This window comes from Pseudophryne corroboree, chromosome 5 (genome assembly GCF_028390025.1).
Source record: "Pseudophryne corroboree isolate aPseCor3 chromosome 5, aPseCor3.hap2, whole genome shotgun sequence".
Classification (NCBI taxonomy): Eukaryota; Metazoa; Chordata; class Amphibia; order Anura; family Myobatrachidae; genus Pseudophryne; species Pseudophryne corroboree.
The window spans coordinates 72,007,240-72,024,068 of record NC_086448.1 but is presented as its reverse complement, the minus strand read 5'-3'; the positions used below and the strand labels follow the sequence as shown (position 1 = coordinate 72,024,068).

General features: G+C 46.5%; 1 protein-coding gene across 4 annotated transcripts in view; it reads right to left on the bottom strand.

The window, feature by feature from the left end:
* SLC25A13 (solute carrier family 25 member 13) overlaps nt 1-16,829 on the bottom strand; it is a 267,392-nt gene that overhangs the window by 93,606 nt on the left and 156,957 nt on the right. For all 4 annotated transcript variants that reach the window (XM_063921355.1, XM_063921354.1, XM_063921356.1 and 1 more), the window contains exons 8-9: nt 2,167-2,260; nt 1,950-2,034 (exon numbers count right to left, since the gene is read on the bottom strand). In XM_063921355.1, coding sequence (XP_063777425.1) covers nt 1,950-2,034; nt 2,167-2,260 — 179 coding nt within the window. The remainder of the gene's footprint in view (nt 1-1,949; nt 2,035-2,166; nt 2,261-16,829) is intronic.

Here is a 16,829-nt window from a genome sequence, read left to right as displayed (position 1 = left end):
CATTTCCTTCCCTTTCCTTTAATAGTTAAGACTTGTGGTAAGACAACAGAGGAAGATAGAAAGAAAATGGATTGTTTATTTGTGTTGTCTATTCGGTGGCACTCCGTGGCCCACACAATACCTAACACCCTGCACAGTCTCTCTTTTAGGAAACTGGGTATTTGTTAATAGTGCTCGGCTAACACGAAATAAAGTCAGAAAATAAATACCCCCTGTTCATGAACACACAGGGATGCAGTATTTTCTAACGCTTCATTTAAAAAATAAATGATAATTTAACAATATCAATGGACATATTAAGGGGAGGTGCATCAAAGACTGGAGAGAGATCAAGTGCAAACCAATCAGCTTCTGTGATTTTACAGGCTGTGTTGGAAAAATGACAGAAGCTTATTGGACGGTACTTTCCCTTTCCCCACTGTTTGATACATTCCCCCCCAAAGTCCTTTAATATTGTTAATTTATTATATATATTATTTTTAATAAAATCAGAGTTACAACATAATGCAGCCCTGTTTGGTACATCTTCACCTCTACCTACAGTGTCAATTTCTTACATTTTATTTTCCATTATTGGTCCCCCATAAAGTGCATATAAAATAAACAGGCATTTAGAGCACTTTGGTATAAAAATACATTGCTTTATGGTATCAGGAGACCCCTCCTCCCCCCTCCCACCCCCAGATGCTATATGCTCCACTTAGGAAAAATGTTAAAAATAAGGACTGTGTCCCTTTAATGGGTATAATTAAAGTGATGTATGTATAATTGCCATGCTTTCAAATGAGCGACGTGGCCCTTGAAGATAATAGCTCACAGTGAGAAATCGCTTCCTACGGAGCGGAGAGCATCAAACACAGGGGCAGTACGCTATAGTACCGGCTAATGACATGTATGAAACATGCATGAATCACACCGTGAACCTCTCTCTCTGCCTGCCAGCAACGGCAGCGATAAGACGCCAAGAAAGATCAAACAAAGCCGGAATAGTAATAAGGACATCATACTAAAGTCAGCTGTGAAGCAGAATGCAGGTCATTTGGTTATTATCCCCCATCTCTCCGGGCTTTTCTGTAGCATACATACGCAAAGAGGGTCCACGGCCTTTCATAGACTGAATTACAGGCCTGAGCTTTTGTGTAGGGAGAATGCTTGCTCCGAGATGCTTGCTCTGGATATATTTCATACAATATAAAATGTATACATTTTGCAATAAAAACAAAAAACTATGATTAAATAATGACTGTAACTTCTCACAAATTGCCATGCAATGTAGCAATCACTGATTCGGCCGTTATTGTCAGGATACAGGTAAAGTCTCCCACATCATAAAATCACATATCCAATTTTTTTTCATGCACAAATGTATTAAAAAAACGGTATAAAATGACCTTCAAGCGATGTGTATAAAGATGTATATGAAACATAAATGCATTTTGTGTTTGGACTTGGGTCCCATCCCAAAGATATCTCATTACGGTACGCAAATATTCCAAAATACGGAAAACTCCCAAATCCAGAATATTTCTGGTCCCAAGCATTTCGGATATGGGAGACAAAGGGGGAACATGTACTAAGCAGTGATAAAAGCGAAGCAGTGAGTCAGTGGAGAAGTTGCCCATGGCAACCAATCAGCATTGACGCAACATTTATAATTTGCATACTTTAAAAATATACAGAGCAGCTGATTGGATGCTGTGGGCAACTTCTCCACTGGCTCAATTCTCCATTTTTATCACTGCTTAGTACATGTCCCCCTTAATCTGTAATAGACCCAATTTAGTGCATTTTCCTCTGTGTACACTAGTGATCTTATTAAAACCAGTGCAAATTGCAGGACAGGCCTATAATCCACGGCAGATTATTATAGGACTCTAGCACGCACCGGACAATGGGGATGATAGCCAGCAAAGCCGCAGGGAGTTATCTGCTGAGAACATTGGTTATACCTGTCTCTGAGCTTCTGCCAGGTTGTAGGGCAAAGCTCCCTCTTCAAGAGGAGCAATTCTTTCAATATCTGCCATGGTCATGCGCCTGTTATAAAAACAAATAATTAAAAAAAAAAATGGCGTAAGTTTTTTTTATTGTGTAGTAGTTGAAATACATAATGCGGGTATTGTTTTAATTTGGATTTCAAAACAATGCTTGCTGTAACATATCACTTACCCCCTTGGCTCATATAAATCGGCTAATTGGAACAGTATGTCAACTTCCATGGGTGTAACTTGACCAAATCTCTGAGCAGCCAACACAAACTCCTCTGGTTAGGAGAGAGAGAGAGAGAGAGAGAGAGAGAGAGAGAGAGAGAGAGAGAGAGAGGATGAGTGGCTGGGTATCTCTATAAAACGCGAGGCTCTGCATGGTGTAGATCAGTAATAGAGAAGCTCTGGATTCCCGGCTGTTGTGGGACTACAAGTCCCAGTGTGCTGCAACATCCAGCTGGAAAGCCAGAGGCCTCCTACCCATAAATGTACTAAGAAAAATAAGATTTTAAACCTACCGGTAAATCTTTTTCTCGTAGTCCGTAGAGGACGCTGGGGACTCCGTAAGGACCATGGGGATAGACGGGCTCCGCAGGAGACATGGGCACTTTAAGAAAGACTTTAGATCTAATGTGCACTGGCTCCTCCCTCTATGCCCCTCCTCCAGACCTCAGTTAGAGAAACTGTGCCCAGAGGAAATGGACAGTACGAGGAAAGGATTTTTGTTAATCCAAGGGCAAGATTCATACCAGCCACACCAATCACACAGTATAACTTGTGATATACTATCCAGTTAACAGTATGAAAACGACATAGCATCAGTCCAAGATCGATGAGACTATAACATAACCCTTATTTAAGCAATAACTACAGTATATACAAGTCTTGCAGAAGTAGTCCACACTTGGGACGGGCACCCAGCATCCTCTACGGACTACGAGAAAAAGATTTACCGGTAGGTTTAAAATCTTATTTTCTCTTACGTCCTAGAGGATGCTGGGGACTCCGTAAGGACCATGGGGATTATACCAAAGCTCCCAAACGGGCGGGAGAGTGCGGATGACTCTGCAGCACCGATTGAGCAAACAGGAGCTCCTCCTCAGCCAGGGTATCAAACTTATAGAACTTTGCAAAGGAGTTTGAACCCGACCAAGTAGTAGCTCGGCACAGCAGTAGCGCCGAGACCCCTCTGGCAGCCGCCCAAGAAGAGCCCACCTTCCTAGTGGAATGGGCCTGGACCGATTTAGGTAACGGCAATCCCGCCGTAGAATGCGCCTGCTGAATCGTGTTACAGATCCAGCGAGCAATAGTCTACTTTGAAGCAGGGGCACCAATCTTGTTGGTTGCATACATGACAAACAGTGCTTCTGTTTTTCTGACTGTAGCCGATCTGGCCACGTAAATTTTCAAAGCCCTGACCACATCAAGGGACTCGGGATCCTCCAAGTCCCGCGTAGCCACAGGCACCACAATAGTTCATATGAAAGGATGAAACCACTTTTGGCAGGAATTGAGGACGGGTCCGCAATTCCGCTCTATCCATATGGAAAACCAGATAGGGGCTTTTATGTGATAAAGCCGCTAATTCCGACACTCGCCTAGCCGAAGCCAAGGCTAATAACATGACCACCTTCCAAGTGAGATTTTTCAACTCCACCGTTTTAAGTGGTTCACCGTCAAACCAGTGTGACTTTAATGAAACTTAACACCACGTTAAGGTCCCAAGGCGTCACCGGAGGTACAAAAGGAGGCTGAATATGCAGTACTCCCTTCACAAAAGTTTGTACTTCAGGGAGAGAGGCCAATTCCTTTTGAAAGAAAATGGATAGGGCCGAAATCTGAACCTTAATAGATCCTAATTTTAAGGCCGAAATTCACTCCAGTTTGCAGGAAGTGAAGGAAACGGCCCAGATGGAATTCTTCCGTAGGAGCATTCCTGGCCTCACACCAAGAAACACATTTTCGCCATATACGGTGATAATGTTTAGATGTCATGTCCTTCCTAGCCTTTATTAGCGTAGGAATGACCTCATCCGGAATACCCTTATCCGCTAGGATCCGGCGTTCAACCGCCATGCCGTCCAACGCAGCCGCGGTAAGTCTTGGAACAGACATGGCCCCTGTTGCAACCGGTCCTGTCTTAGAGGAAGAGGCCACGGATCTTCTGTGAGCATTTCCTGCAGATCCGGATACCAGGTCCTTCGTGGCCAATCTGGAACAATGAGGATTGTTCTCATTCCTCTCCCTCCTACCATTCTCAACACCTTGGGTATAAGAGGAAGAGGGGGAAATACATAGACCGACTGGAACACCCACGGTGTCACTAGGGCATCTACAGCTACTGCCTGAGGGTCTCTTGACCTGGTGCAATACCTCTGTAGCTTCTTGTTGAGGCGGGACGCCATCATGTCTATCTGTGGCAGTTCCCACTGACTTGCAATCTGTGCGAAGGCTTCCTAAAGAAGTCCTCTCTTGGATGCAGGTCGTGTTTGCTGAGGAAGTCTGCTTCTCAGCTGTCCACTCCCGGAATGAACTGCTGAAAATGTGCTTACATGATTTTCTGCCCAGCGGAGAATCCTGGTGGCTTCTGCCATTTCCACTCTGCTCTTTGTGCCGCCTTGGCGGTATACATGAGCCACTGCGGTGATGTTGTCTGACTGGATCAAAACCGGTAGGTCGCAAAGCAATGTTTCCGCTTGCCGAAGGGCGTTGTATATGGCCCTCAGCTCCAGGATGTTGATTTGAATACAAGTTTTTTGACTTGACCCAAAGACCTTGGAAGTTTCTTCCCTGTGTGACTGCTCCCCCACCTCGGAGGCTCGTGTCCGTTGCTACCAGAATCCAGTCCTGGATGGCGAACCTGCGACCCTGCAGAAGCTGAGCACTCTGCAGCCACCATAGGAGAGACACCCTGACCCTAGGGGACAGGGTGATTAACTGATGCATCTGTAGATGTGATCCGGACCACTTGTTCCATAGATCCCATTGGAAAGTCCTCGCTTGGAACCTGCCGAAGGGAATGGCCCCGTAAGATGCCACCATCTTTCCCAGGACCCGAGTGCAGTGATGCACTGACACCTGTTTTGGCTTTAATAGTTTTTTTTTTACCAGAGTCATTAGTTACTGGGCCTTCTCTATCGGAAGATAAACCCATTTCTGTTCCGTATTCAGAATCATACCCAAGAAGGGCAGACGAGTCATAGGAACCAACTGTGACTTCGGGATATTGAGAATCCAGCCGAGTTGCTGTGACACCTTCAGCGAAAGTGACACGCTGTTCAACAACTGCTCGTTTGATCTCGCCCTTATTAGGAGATCGTCCAAGTATGGGATAATTGTGACTCCTTGCTTGCGTAGGAGCACCATCATTTCCGCCAATTACCCTGAAATTGGTAATGACAATACTGTACCGTAATTCTCAGGTACGCCTGATGGGGTGGATAAATGGGAACATGAAGGTATGCAGCCTTTATGTCTAGATACACCATAAAATCCCCCCCTTCCAGGCTGGCGATGATCGCTCTGAGCGATTCCACCTTGAATTTGAACCTTTTCAAGTATAGGTTCAGAGATTTTAATTTTAAAATAGGTCTGACCGAACCGTCCGGTTTCGGGACTACAGCCAAGGTTGAGTAATATCCCCTTCCTTGTTGAAGGAGGGGAACCTTGAGCACCACCTGTTGGAGATACAATGTGTGAATTGTATTTAATATTATCTCCCTTTCTGGGGGAGAAGCCGGTAGGGCCGACAAGGAAAACCAGCGAGGAGGCACCTCTTCGAATTCCAGCTTGTAACCCTGAGAAACAATTTCTATTGCCCAGGGATCCACCTGTGAGTGAACTCAGATGTGGCTGAAAAGTCGAAGACGTGCTCCCACTGGGGCGGACTCCCTTAGCGGAGCCCCAGCGTCATGCGGTGGATTTAGTAGAGGCCGGGGAGGACTTCTGTTCCTGGGAACTAGCTGTGCCCTGCGTCCTTACCTCTGGTAAGAAAGGACGCTCCTCGTACTTTCTTGTTTTTCTGCGACCGAAAGGACTGCATTTGATAATGTCGTGCTTTCTTAGGCTGTGAGGGAATATAAGGCAAAAGATCAGATTTACCAGCTATAGCTGTGGAGACCAGGTCCGAAAGCCCTTCTCCTCACAATTCCTCAACCTTGTAAGGTAAAACCTCCATATGCCTCTTTTAGTCGGCATCACCTGTCCATTGCATGTTCCACAGGACACGTCTAGCAGAAATCGACATAGCGTTGACTCTAGAACCCAGTGGACCAATGTCTCTTTGAGCATGTCTTATATATAAGACAGCATCTTTTATATATCCTAGGGTCAATAACATGGTATCCTTATCTAGGGTTTCAATCTCCGCTGATAAGGAATCTGTCCACGCTGCTACAGCGCTATAAACCCCTGCCGACACAATCGCCGGTCTGAGTAGTGTACCAGAATGTGTGTAAATGGACTCCAAAGTACTTTTCTGCATGCTATCTGCAGGATCCCTGAGGGTAGCTGTATCTTCGTATGTCAGAACTACCTTTTGGGTAAACGTGTCAACGCCTTGTCCACCCTAGGGGAGGATTCCCATCGTATCCTGGCCCTGGCAGGGAAAGGATACGCCATGAGAATTCTTTTCTTGTCTGGAGATTCACGCTCTTTTTCACACAATTCATTTGGTTCATGAGAGGGGAGAAATGTTATCTCAGCTTTCTTCCCCTTAAACATCTGTACCCTCATGTCAGGGACAGATGGGTCATCAGTGATATGCAAAACATCTTTTATAACAATAATCATATATTGAATACTTTTCTGCCAGTTTTGGCTGTAACTTTGCATCATCGTAGTCGACACTGGAGTCAGACTCCGTGTCGGTATCAGTGTCTATTATTTTGGATAGTGGGCGTTTTGAGACTATGAAGGTCCCTGCGAGAAAGGGACAGACATGGTTAGATTCCCTGTCTGTTCTCTAATCTTTTGTGCAATTAATTTACCTCAGCACTTAATTCCACATATCCAGTCAGATGTCGGCGTTATCGACGGAGACACCACACACACATTTGCTCCATCTCCTCCTTAGAAGAGCCTTTTACCTCAGACATGTCGACACACACGTACTGACACACCACACACTCAGGGAATCCTCTTATCTGAAGACAGTTCCCCCACAAGGCCCTTTGGAGAGACAGAGAGAGAGTATGCCAGCACACACCCAGCGCTAATACCCCAGGAAACACACACAATGTGTTTACCCAGTAGAGCTGTAATACTATTATTTGCTGCCAATTATGTGCCCCCCCCCCCTTTTCTCTGAAACCCCCTTTCACCGTGGATAAGCAAGGGAGAGTCCGGGGAGCTTCCTCTCAGCTGTGCTGTGGAGAAAATGGAGCTGGTGAGTGCTGAGGGAGAAGCCCCGCCCCCTCGGTGGCGGGCTTCTATCCCGCTTAAATATAATAAAAACTGGCGGGGGCTCTTTTCAGTGCCTAGCTGTATATATATATCTCTCTTGCCAGAAATGAGGTTTATATTGCTGCCCAGGGCGCCCCCCCTGCGCCCTGCACCCTTACAGTGACTGCCGTGTGTGAGGTGTGTGGGAGCAATGGCGCACAGCTGCACTGCTGTGCGTTACCTCAGTGAAGATCATGAAGTCTTCTGCCGCCTCTGAAGTCTTCTTTTCTTCTCATACTCACCCGGCTTCTATCTTCCGGCTCTGTGAGGACGGCGGCGCGACTCCGGGACGAACTCCAGGGTGAGACCTGTGTTCTGACTCCCTCTGGAGCTAATGGTGTCCAGTAGCCTAAGAAGCAGAACCTTGAAACTCACAGAATTAGGTCTGCTACTGTCCCCTCAGTCCCTCGATGCAGGGAGTCTGTTGCCAGCAGGCTCCCTGAAAATAAAAAACCTAACAAATATACTTTCTGTCAGAAAGCTCAGGAGAGCTCTCTGAAAAGCACCCAGTCTCCACTGGGCATAGTATTAAACTGGAGGAGGGGCATAGAGGGAGGAGCCAGCGCACACCAGATCTAAAGTCTTTCTTAAAGTGCCCATGTCTCCTGCGGAGCCCGTCTATCCCCATGGTCCTTACGGAGTCCGCAGCATCCTCTAGGACATAAGAGAAATAAGGAATGGTGACATCACTAGTAAAGAAGACAAGAATTTGAGCCAATACTTATACATAAAGAAAATAAAGGTTTTAAGACATTGAATATTTAGCACCATCACAATTAAATACATAACAGTAATAACTGAACACAGTGATTTCAATTTAACACAAACTAAAATAAATAAATAAATAAAAAATCCATTAATTGGTTCCAACACAGTGAGAACCCAGTTGGAACCGGAATGTTGGCACGGAGGGAGATTTATTAAAGCTTGGAGACAGAGAGAGAGAACGTGGAGAGAGAAAAGGTACAAACCAATCAGCTCTTGTCATTTTACAGGCTGCGTTAGGAGCTGATTGGTTGGTTCTAGCTCTCTCTCCAAGCTTTGATAAATCTCATATGGACTCTCTATGTACTGGACACTAAGGGGGGTATCCAATTAGGTTTGGGCAGAATATTATAATGCCACCTCAACCACACAGAGGAACAATACCCAAAAAAACAATCGTACAGAGCCGAGTAAAATAATATGTGCTACTAGTATATAACTGGCAGGCGTGCAATATGCCCCTTCGCAGAAATAGCTATTTTGCACATAAGGGACTTTGACCCACTGGCTAGGACGATGGAGGAGCCTTGTAGATTGTGTGTTTGGTGAAAGTGGCGGGCAGAGGAACAAAGAACGGTCAGCTGGATGGTGAAGGCAAGGCATTTTAGCATCACGCGAGATTAGTTATATTCCATGGGAAATGAAGGCAGCCATCTAGTGGACTGAACCAGTAAACATGAAAATTCACACTGTGCTTCTTGCCTCAGTGAAGTCAATAATTTCTAAGGAACAGATAGGCTGAAAGCTGGCTCACCACACTGGAAGCAACCATTTTGTGAGAGACATAGGGGGAGATGTACTAAGCCTTGGAGAGTGATAAAGTGGCGAAAGATAAAGTACCAGCCAATCAGCTCCTAACTGCCAAGTACAGGCTGTGTTTGAAAAATGACAGGAGCTGATTGGTTGGTAGTTTATCTCTCTCCTCTTGGCAACAAAACACATCTGTCCTGGAAGAAGCAATAGTTATGGCTATGAATCACAGCAACGACTCTTATGGATAAGCCCTAAAGGAGTTTCAACTATGAAAGGGAAACTGTAAGTGTGACCAAGAAGGAAGAGAGAACATGTTTTGAGCTTGGGAGCCAGCTAGATAAAATATCAACCGAGGATACATTAACATGTTGCCCAAATGGGACATAAGCCCTGCATACATAACCTGGTCCCTCGTTCTTCTCCTAAACCCTGGTTTCAGGATTTGTACACTCCCACCCATTACTTCCATCTTGCTAGTGCTTAGACTGAACATGTCCTTGATGAGGGATCCTACCAAAAGGACAGAAAGCTGACCTGTTTTCCAGAGTTCTTTCAGGTACACATAAATTGTCCTTACAAAAATCCGGGTATGTAACCCTTCTGTATCATTAGTTGCAGGGCCGTTTTTTGAAGCAAGCGAGCCGTGCAACCGCACGGGGCGCCCGCTGCGGCACTGACTGTGGCTCCCTGCTTCCCCTTCCTCCTCACTACTACGCTCAAGGGAGAGGAGTTTCGCGGAATGACGCAGTTGCGTCGTGACGTCTCGACGCAACCACCTCATTACGCGAAACTCCGCTCCCCAGAGCGGAGTACTGAGGAGGAGGGGGAGCCAAGTTACGAAGAGGGAGAGGCGGCCGACGCGAGGAGCGACTGGGGAGGCAGGCCGAAGAGCGGGAATCGCCTCTGTAAGTATACTCTCTCTCTCTCACTCAATCTCTCACTCTAAATGCTAAATGGGGACTCTTGCCTGCCGTAATGTGTGAAATGGGGGCTCTTGCCTGCCGTAATGTGCTAAATGGGGACTCTTGCCTGCCGTAATGTGTGAAATGGGGACTCTTGCCTGCCGTAATGTGCTAAATGGGGACTCTTGCCTGCCGTAATGTGTAAAATGGGGACTCTTGCCTGCCGTAATGTGTAAAATGGGGACACTTGCCTGCCGTAATATGGGGATTTAATGTATCAAGGGCATTGCAGTGTGTGGCATAATATGGTGCAGGGGGCATTACTGTGTGGGGCTTAATATGGTAGAATTTTTTTTTTCCTATGGTGGCCGTGATCTGTTGGAGCAGGGTCAAAAACTGTGGTGTGAGGTAGTCTTTCCAGACGAGGCCATGGCCATTTAAATGAGACCATGCCCATTTAAACTGAGGCCACGCCCCCTTTCTGGGAGCGTGCGCACCTACGGCGCGTGCAAGGTTTTTTTTTTTTTTTTAAATCTAGGTGGTGGTGGTGGGCGCAATTTTTTTATGTCATGGGGGGGGGGGGGGGCGGCATTTTTAAATCTCGCACTGGGGGCCAAATTGGCTAGAAACAGCCCAGATTAGTTGGTTGCAGACAAAGAAGAAATTATATAAAAGTATAATTTCCTCACTGATGCGAGTATTAGGACTTTCCATAGGTAAGGAACTAGGAACATTCTGCAGCACTGCTTTGTCCATGTGTGTGTTCAGAAACGTCTCCTTTACATCATAGAGCATGTCGTTTTCCTACTTGATGTGAAGAGGTGATTGCTGCCAGAATTAGCACCTTAAGTATAAGCCACTCGAGAACCTCCAACACTGAATTAATTTCCCAAGGTACAACAAAAGGCATGATACAAGGCCTACTTCTCCCTACAAGCTGAAATAATCATAGAAGAAGTCAGTTTATCTGATGCCAATCTGACGTACAGAAAACTACCAAGTGCAAACACCTGACAGGTCATGGCAATGAGAGCAAGATCACCCTGAACATCAAGAATGTGAGTCATGGTAACTGAATCAGGATCAAACTCTTTAGGCATTGCACAAGATAATTAAGGTCTTCCAAATGTTATAGTAAACCATGGAAAAATGTTGTTTTCCAAGTAGCTCCATTACTTTGCTGGAGATTCATTTGCATATTAGTAACGACTGCTCAGCCTCCACAGCCTCAAAGACACAGAATTTGGATTGGGATGTAAAATTGGTCCATGATGCAGAAGATCTGAAAGAGGTGACAGAGGCCAAGACTGTTCCAGAACCTTTCCCCAAGGTCGTCAAACCCAGTACGGAATGGTCAAAACAGAAGCACTGCTATGGCTTCCACCTATTCTCTCTTGATCTTCTGTAGAGTCACGGCAATGAGTGGAAAAGGAGGGAACACGTAAGCTAATAATGCCCTTTGTTCCAGCCAGCATGTAAAAGTTCAGTATGGAATTTGAGGAGGTCTCCATAAATCTATTTGAACAAACCTGTACTTCTATCATATTAGTTGATAAACCTCTTCATGTAAGACCCATTTTACTGGATGGACCAAATAGTTACCATTGACTGCTGCATTCAATGCAGAGAGGGATATGAAATTCTTGTCTAGATATTAGACAAATCAAGATTCTGCTTCTGTGCCAATTTGGTGGTTTTCCGAAAACAACCAATGTCCAACGGTCAGAAAACATGAGATTTTCTCATTATGAGAGGTGGGAAATGCTAAAATAGGATTTGAATTACCTACCGGTAAATCCTTTTCTCGTAGTCCGTAGAGGATACTGGGGTCCACATTAGTAGCATGGGGGTATAGACGGGTTCACTAGGAGCCATGGGCACTTTAAGAATTTGATAGTGTGGACTGGCTCTTCCCTCTATGCCCCTCCTACCAGACTCAGTCTGGGAAACTGTGCCCGAGGAGACGGACATACTTTGAGAGAAGGATAGATAAGGATAGTGGTGAGATTCCGAACCAGCACACACAATAAGAGGAACGCCAAGCTAACCAAACTTGAAACAGGAACCCACCGACCAACTAGAGTGGGCCTGTACAGATTTTGGACATGGCAAACTTGCTGAGGAATAAGCATGCTGGATAGTAAGTCTGATCCAGCATGCAATAGTCTGCTTTGAAGCAGGACACCCAATCTTATTGGGATCATAAAGAACAAACAGCAAGTCTGTCTTTCTGTGACGAGCTGTTCTTTTCACATACACCTTCAAAGCCCTCACAACATCAAAATACTTTGAAGTAGCAGAGGTGTCGGTGACAACCGGAACCACAATAGGTTGGCTGATGTGAAATGCGGACACCACTTTAGGAAGAAATTGCTTACGAGTTCTGAGTTCAGCTCTGTCCTCATGAAAAATTAAATAGGGACTTTTGTGAGACAAAGCCCCCCGCTCCGACACACACGTCTTGCTGAAGCCAAGGCCAACAGTGTGACGGTCTTCCACGTAAGATGTTTTCCGTCCACCTCTTGTAACGGTTCAAACCAATCCTATTGGAGGAACTGCAGCACCACATTGAGATCCCAAGGTGCCATGGGAGGCACAGAGGGAGGTTGGATGTGTAGAACACCTTTCAAGAACGTCTGGACCTCAGGGAGAGAAGTCAATTGTTTCTGAAAGAAAATGGACAAGGCCGAAATCTGGACTTTTATGGAGCTCAGATGCAGGCCCACATCCATGCCTGCATGCAGAAAAAGCAGGAAACGTCCAAGATGAAATTCCACTGCAGAATAATTTCTACTCTCACACCAAGAGACGTATTTCTTCGAAATACGATGGTAATGTTTAGACGTTACTCCTTCCTGGCTTGGATCATAGTCGGGATAACTTTGTTAGGGATCCCTCTCCTGGCTAGAATCAGCAGTTCAACTTCCATGCCGTGAAACGTAGCAGCGGTAAGTCCTGATAGACGAACGGGCCCTGTTGCAGAAGATCCTCGCGGAGAGGTAGAGGCCATAGATCTCCGAGGAGCATCTCCAGAAGGTCCGCGTACCAGGCCCTTCTTGGTCAGCCCGGAGCAATGGAGTATTGCTTGAACCTTTTCCCTTTTTATTCTTCTTAGAATTCTTGGGATCAGAGGAAGTGGAGGAAACACGTACACCATCTGATAGACCCATGGAGTCGTCAGAGCGTCCACTGCCACTGCCTGTGGGTCTCTCGACCTGGAACAATACCGCCTGAGCTTCTTGTTGAGAGGAGAGGCCATCATGTCAATCTGTGGATATCCCCATTGATTTGTCAAACACCTGAACACTTCCAGGTGAAGGCCTCACTCCCCCGGGTGCAGGTCGTGTCTGCTGAGGAAGTCTGCTTCCCAGTTGTCTACTTCCGGAATGAAGACCGCTGACAACGCCACAGCGTTTCTCTCTGCCCAGAGGAGAATTCTTGACACCTCTGACATTGCTGCTCTACTTTTCGTTCCGCCTTGTCGGTTATGTATGTTACTGCCGTCACATTGTCCGACTGGACCTGAATGGCCCGATCTTGAAGATGTGAGGCCTGCAGAAGGGCGCTGTATATGGCCCTGAGTTCCAGAATGTTGATCGGAAGGATAACTTCCTGACTGGACCATCTTCTTTGAAACTGCATCCCCTGAGTGACTGCTCCCCAACCTTTGAGGCTTGCGTCTGTGGTTAACAGAATCCAGTTCTGAATTCCGAACCTCCAACCCTCGATGAGGTGAGAAGTCTATAACAACCACAGAACGGAGATCCTGGCTTTTGGCGACAGACGGATCCTCTGGTGCATGTGAAGGTGCGATCCGGACCATTTGTCCAACAGATCCAGCTGGAAGGGTCTTGCGTGAAACCTTACGTATTGAAGAGCCTCGTAAGAGGCCACCATTTTACTCAGAAGGCGAATGCATAGATGCACCGATCTCCGGGTTGGCTTCAGGACATTCCGAACCATCGACTGGATTACTAATGCCTTTTCTAACAAAAGGAACACCTTCTGCGACTCCGTATCCAGTATCATTCCCAGGAATGGGAGCCTCCGTGTTGGTTCTAGGTGAGACTTCGGAAGGTTCAGAATCCACCCATGATCATGGAGAAGTTTGGTTGAGAGAGAGCAATGCTGTCCAGTATCCTTTTTACTGGACAGTCTTTTTATCAGGAGACCGTCCAGGTACAGAATTATGTTCACTCCCTGGTTGCGGAGTAGAAACATCATCTCTGCCATCACCTTGGTGAACACCCTCGGTGCCGTGGAGAGACTAAAATGGCAGGGTCTGGAACTGGTAGTGACAGTCCTGCAGTGCAAACCGTAGATAATCCTGATGAGGCGGCCAGATCGGAATGTGAAGGTACGCATCCTTGATATCCAGAGACACTAGGAATTCCCCTTCCTCCAGACCTGAGACCACCGCTCTCAGAGACTCCATCTTGAATAAGAACACTCGTAAGTACGGGTTCAACGACTTGAGGTTCAAAATTGGTCTTACCGAACCGTCCGGTTTCGGTACTACAAACAAGTTGGAATAGTACCCCTTGTTTAGCTGATAAGGTGGAACTGGAGTCTGTACCAGTTTTTGGATGGCATGTTGTAAAGTTATACTTGCCTCTTGTGAAACTGGCAAGCCTGATGATTTGAAGAATCTGTGAGGTGGGAGCTCTTGGAACTCCAGTCTGTAGCCCTGGGAAAAAAGATTTATGACCTACGGATCCTGGCATGAAGTTGACCAGATCTGACTGAAGAATTGTAGGCGTGCTCCCACCTGACAGCCTTCCAGGCATTGCTGTCCACCGTCATGATGAAGTCTTTGAGGAAGCAGAGCCTGAGCTCTGTTCCTGAGCACCTGCTGTTGCAGGTTTGCGTTGTTTACCTCTTGCGCCGCTGGAGGACGTAGAAGCACCTCTGTATTTGCCTTTGGACTTGGCCGTCCGAAAGGACTGCAACTTAGAAGCTGAAGAAGTATTCTTGGTTGGGGGGGGGGCTATGGAAAGAAGATACATAGATTTACCCGCAGTAGCTGTGGAGATCCATTTGTCTAATTAATCCCCAAACAAGGCCTCTCCTGTAAATGGTAGGCCTTCCACGCATTTCCTGGAGTCCGCGTCAGCAGTCCACTGGCTTAGCCACAAGCCCCTGCGTGCCGACACTGCCATAGCGGTGGTGCGTGCGTTAAGCACGCCTATTTCCTTTATGGCTTCCACCATAAAGTTTGCAGAGTCCTGAATATGCTGCACGAGTAAGACAACATCCCCCCTAGATAAGAAATCGAACCCCTCAATTAGGTTACCTGTCTACCTGTCGATCCACGCACATGCAATAGTGGGTCTCTGGGCCACCCCAGCAGCTGTGTACAATGATTTGAGTTTAGTCTCAATTTTACGATCAGCCATGTCTTTCAGGGAGGCTGCACCAAGAACAGGCAATACAATTTTACGTGACAGCCTAGAGACTGATGCGTCCACTATTGGTGGATTTTCCCATTTTTTCCTATCCTCCAGAACAGTGATTTTCAACCTTTTTAAATTTGTGGCACACTAAACAAAATTTTTAAATTGCCAAGGCACAACATCAATATTTTTTGGCCCCGCAGTAATAAAACAAATGCTTTGACCCCCGCAGTAATAAAACAGATTTATATTAATGCCACACACCTACCCAAGAGTAATTCCACTCATTACTCCCCCCCCCCAAGTAATGCCACACACCTGCCCCCCATAGTAATTACACACACATGCCCCATTCTAATTACACACACCTGCCACCCCCCATAGACAAGCCACACACATGCCCCCATTGTAATTCCTTACACCTGTCCCACCCATAATAAATATACATACCTGCCCCCCATTGTCATTACACACCCCCTGCCCCCACATAGTAATCATACATGCCTGACCCCCTTACAGTAATTCCACACACTGGTCCCCCCACATTAGTAATTCCTAGCACATATTTATGTGTTTTATATATATATATATATATATACACATATATATATATATATACACATACACATATATATATATATATATATATATATATATATATACACATACATATATATTTCTAACTTTAAATTTTTCCATCTCAGTGGGAAGAAATGAGGAGCGCTGAAACAAGCCAGCATGGAGGAGGATGAGTAGCAGTGTGTGAGCGTGCACTGCAGGTGGGGAGATTGGGACGGCTGATGCGGAAGTGCAGCGCTGCCCGGCGAGCACAGGTACATCTGGCTGGTGGCAGCGGCGGGGCTATGACACAGACCCGCCGCTGCCACCAACCAGATGTACCTGTGCTCACCGGGCAGCGCTGCTCTGTGTGCGGGAGCTGCTGCAGCGGGTCTGTGTGCGGGCTGCGGCACCAGGTCAGTGTGCGGGTGGCAGCAGGACTGTGTGGCGGCAGGCATCTCTGGTTGGAAGCGGTGGCGGCACACCTGGCAACTGCCTGCGGCACACCTGTTGAAAATGGCTGCTCCAGAGGAAAAGGAAAAGGAAAAGATAAGAGCAACCTTTTTGGGATCTGAAACTTATCAGGATTAACCCACGGTTCTTCAAACAGGGTATTTAATTCTTTTGACACAGGAAAAGTAACGGAGGACTTCTTTTTTACATTAAAATAAGATTCCTCACACTCCTCTGACACCTTATCAGGAATATGCAGAACAACTCTGATAGCCTCTATGAGAGCCTCTATTCCCTGTGACAGAGCCGCATCCCCCCCCCCCCCCTCTGAGTCCACCTCTCCCTCCTCCATGTCTGACCTGTCAGCGTCAGAGTCAGACCGCAGGAAATGGGCCAGAGATCGCTTTTGCGGACAAATGGGAAGGGACCGAGACGCTGTTTTGGGGACCGAGTCTCTGTTCATAAACTCATCCACAGTCTATTTTAAGTATTCCGTCTCTTTCGCATTGCGGGACAATATTGTAGACAGACTGGAGATCATTCCCTTAAGAGAATTAACCCATTCCGGTTCAGCCCCGCTA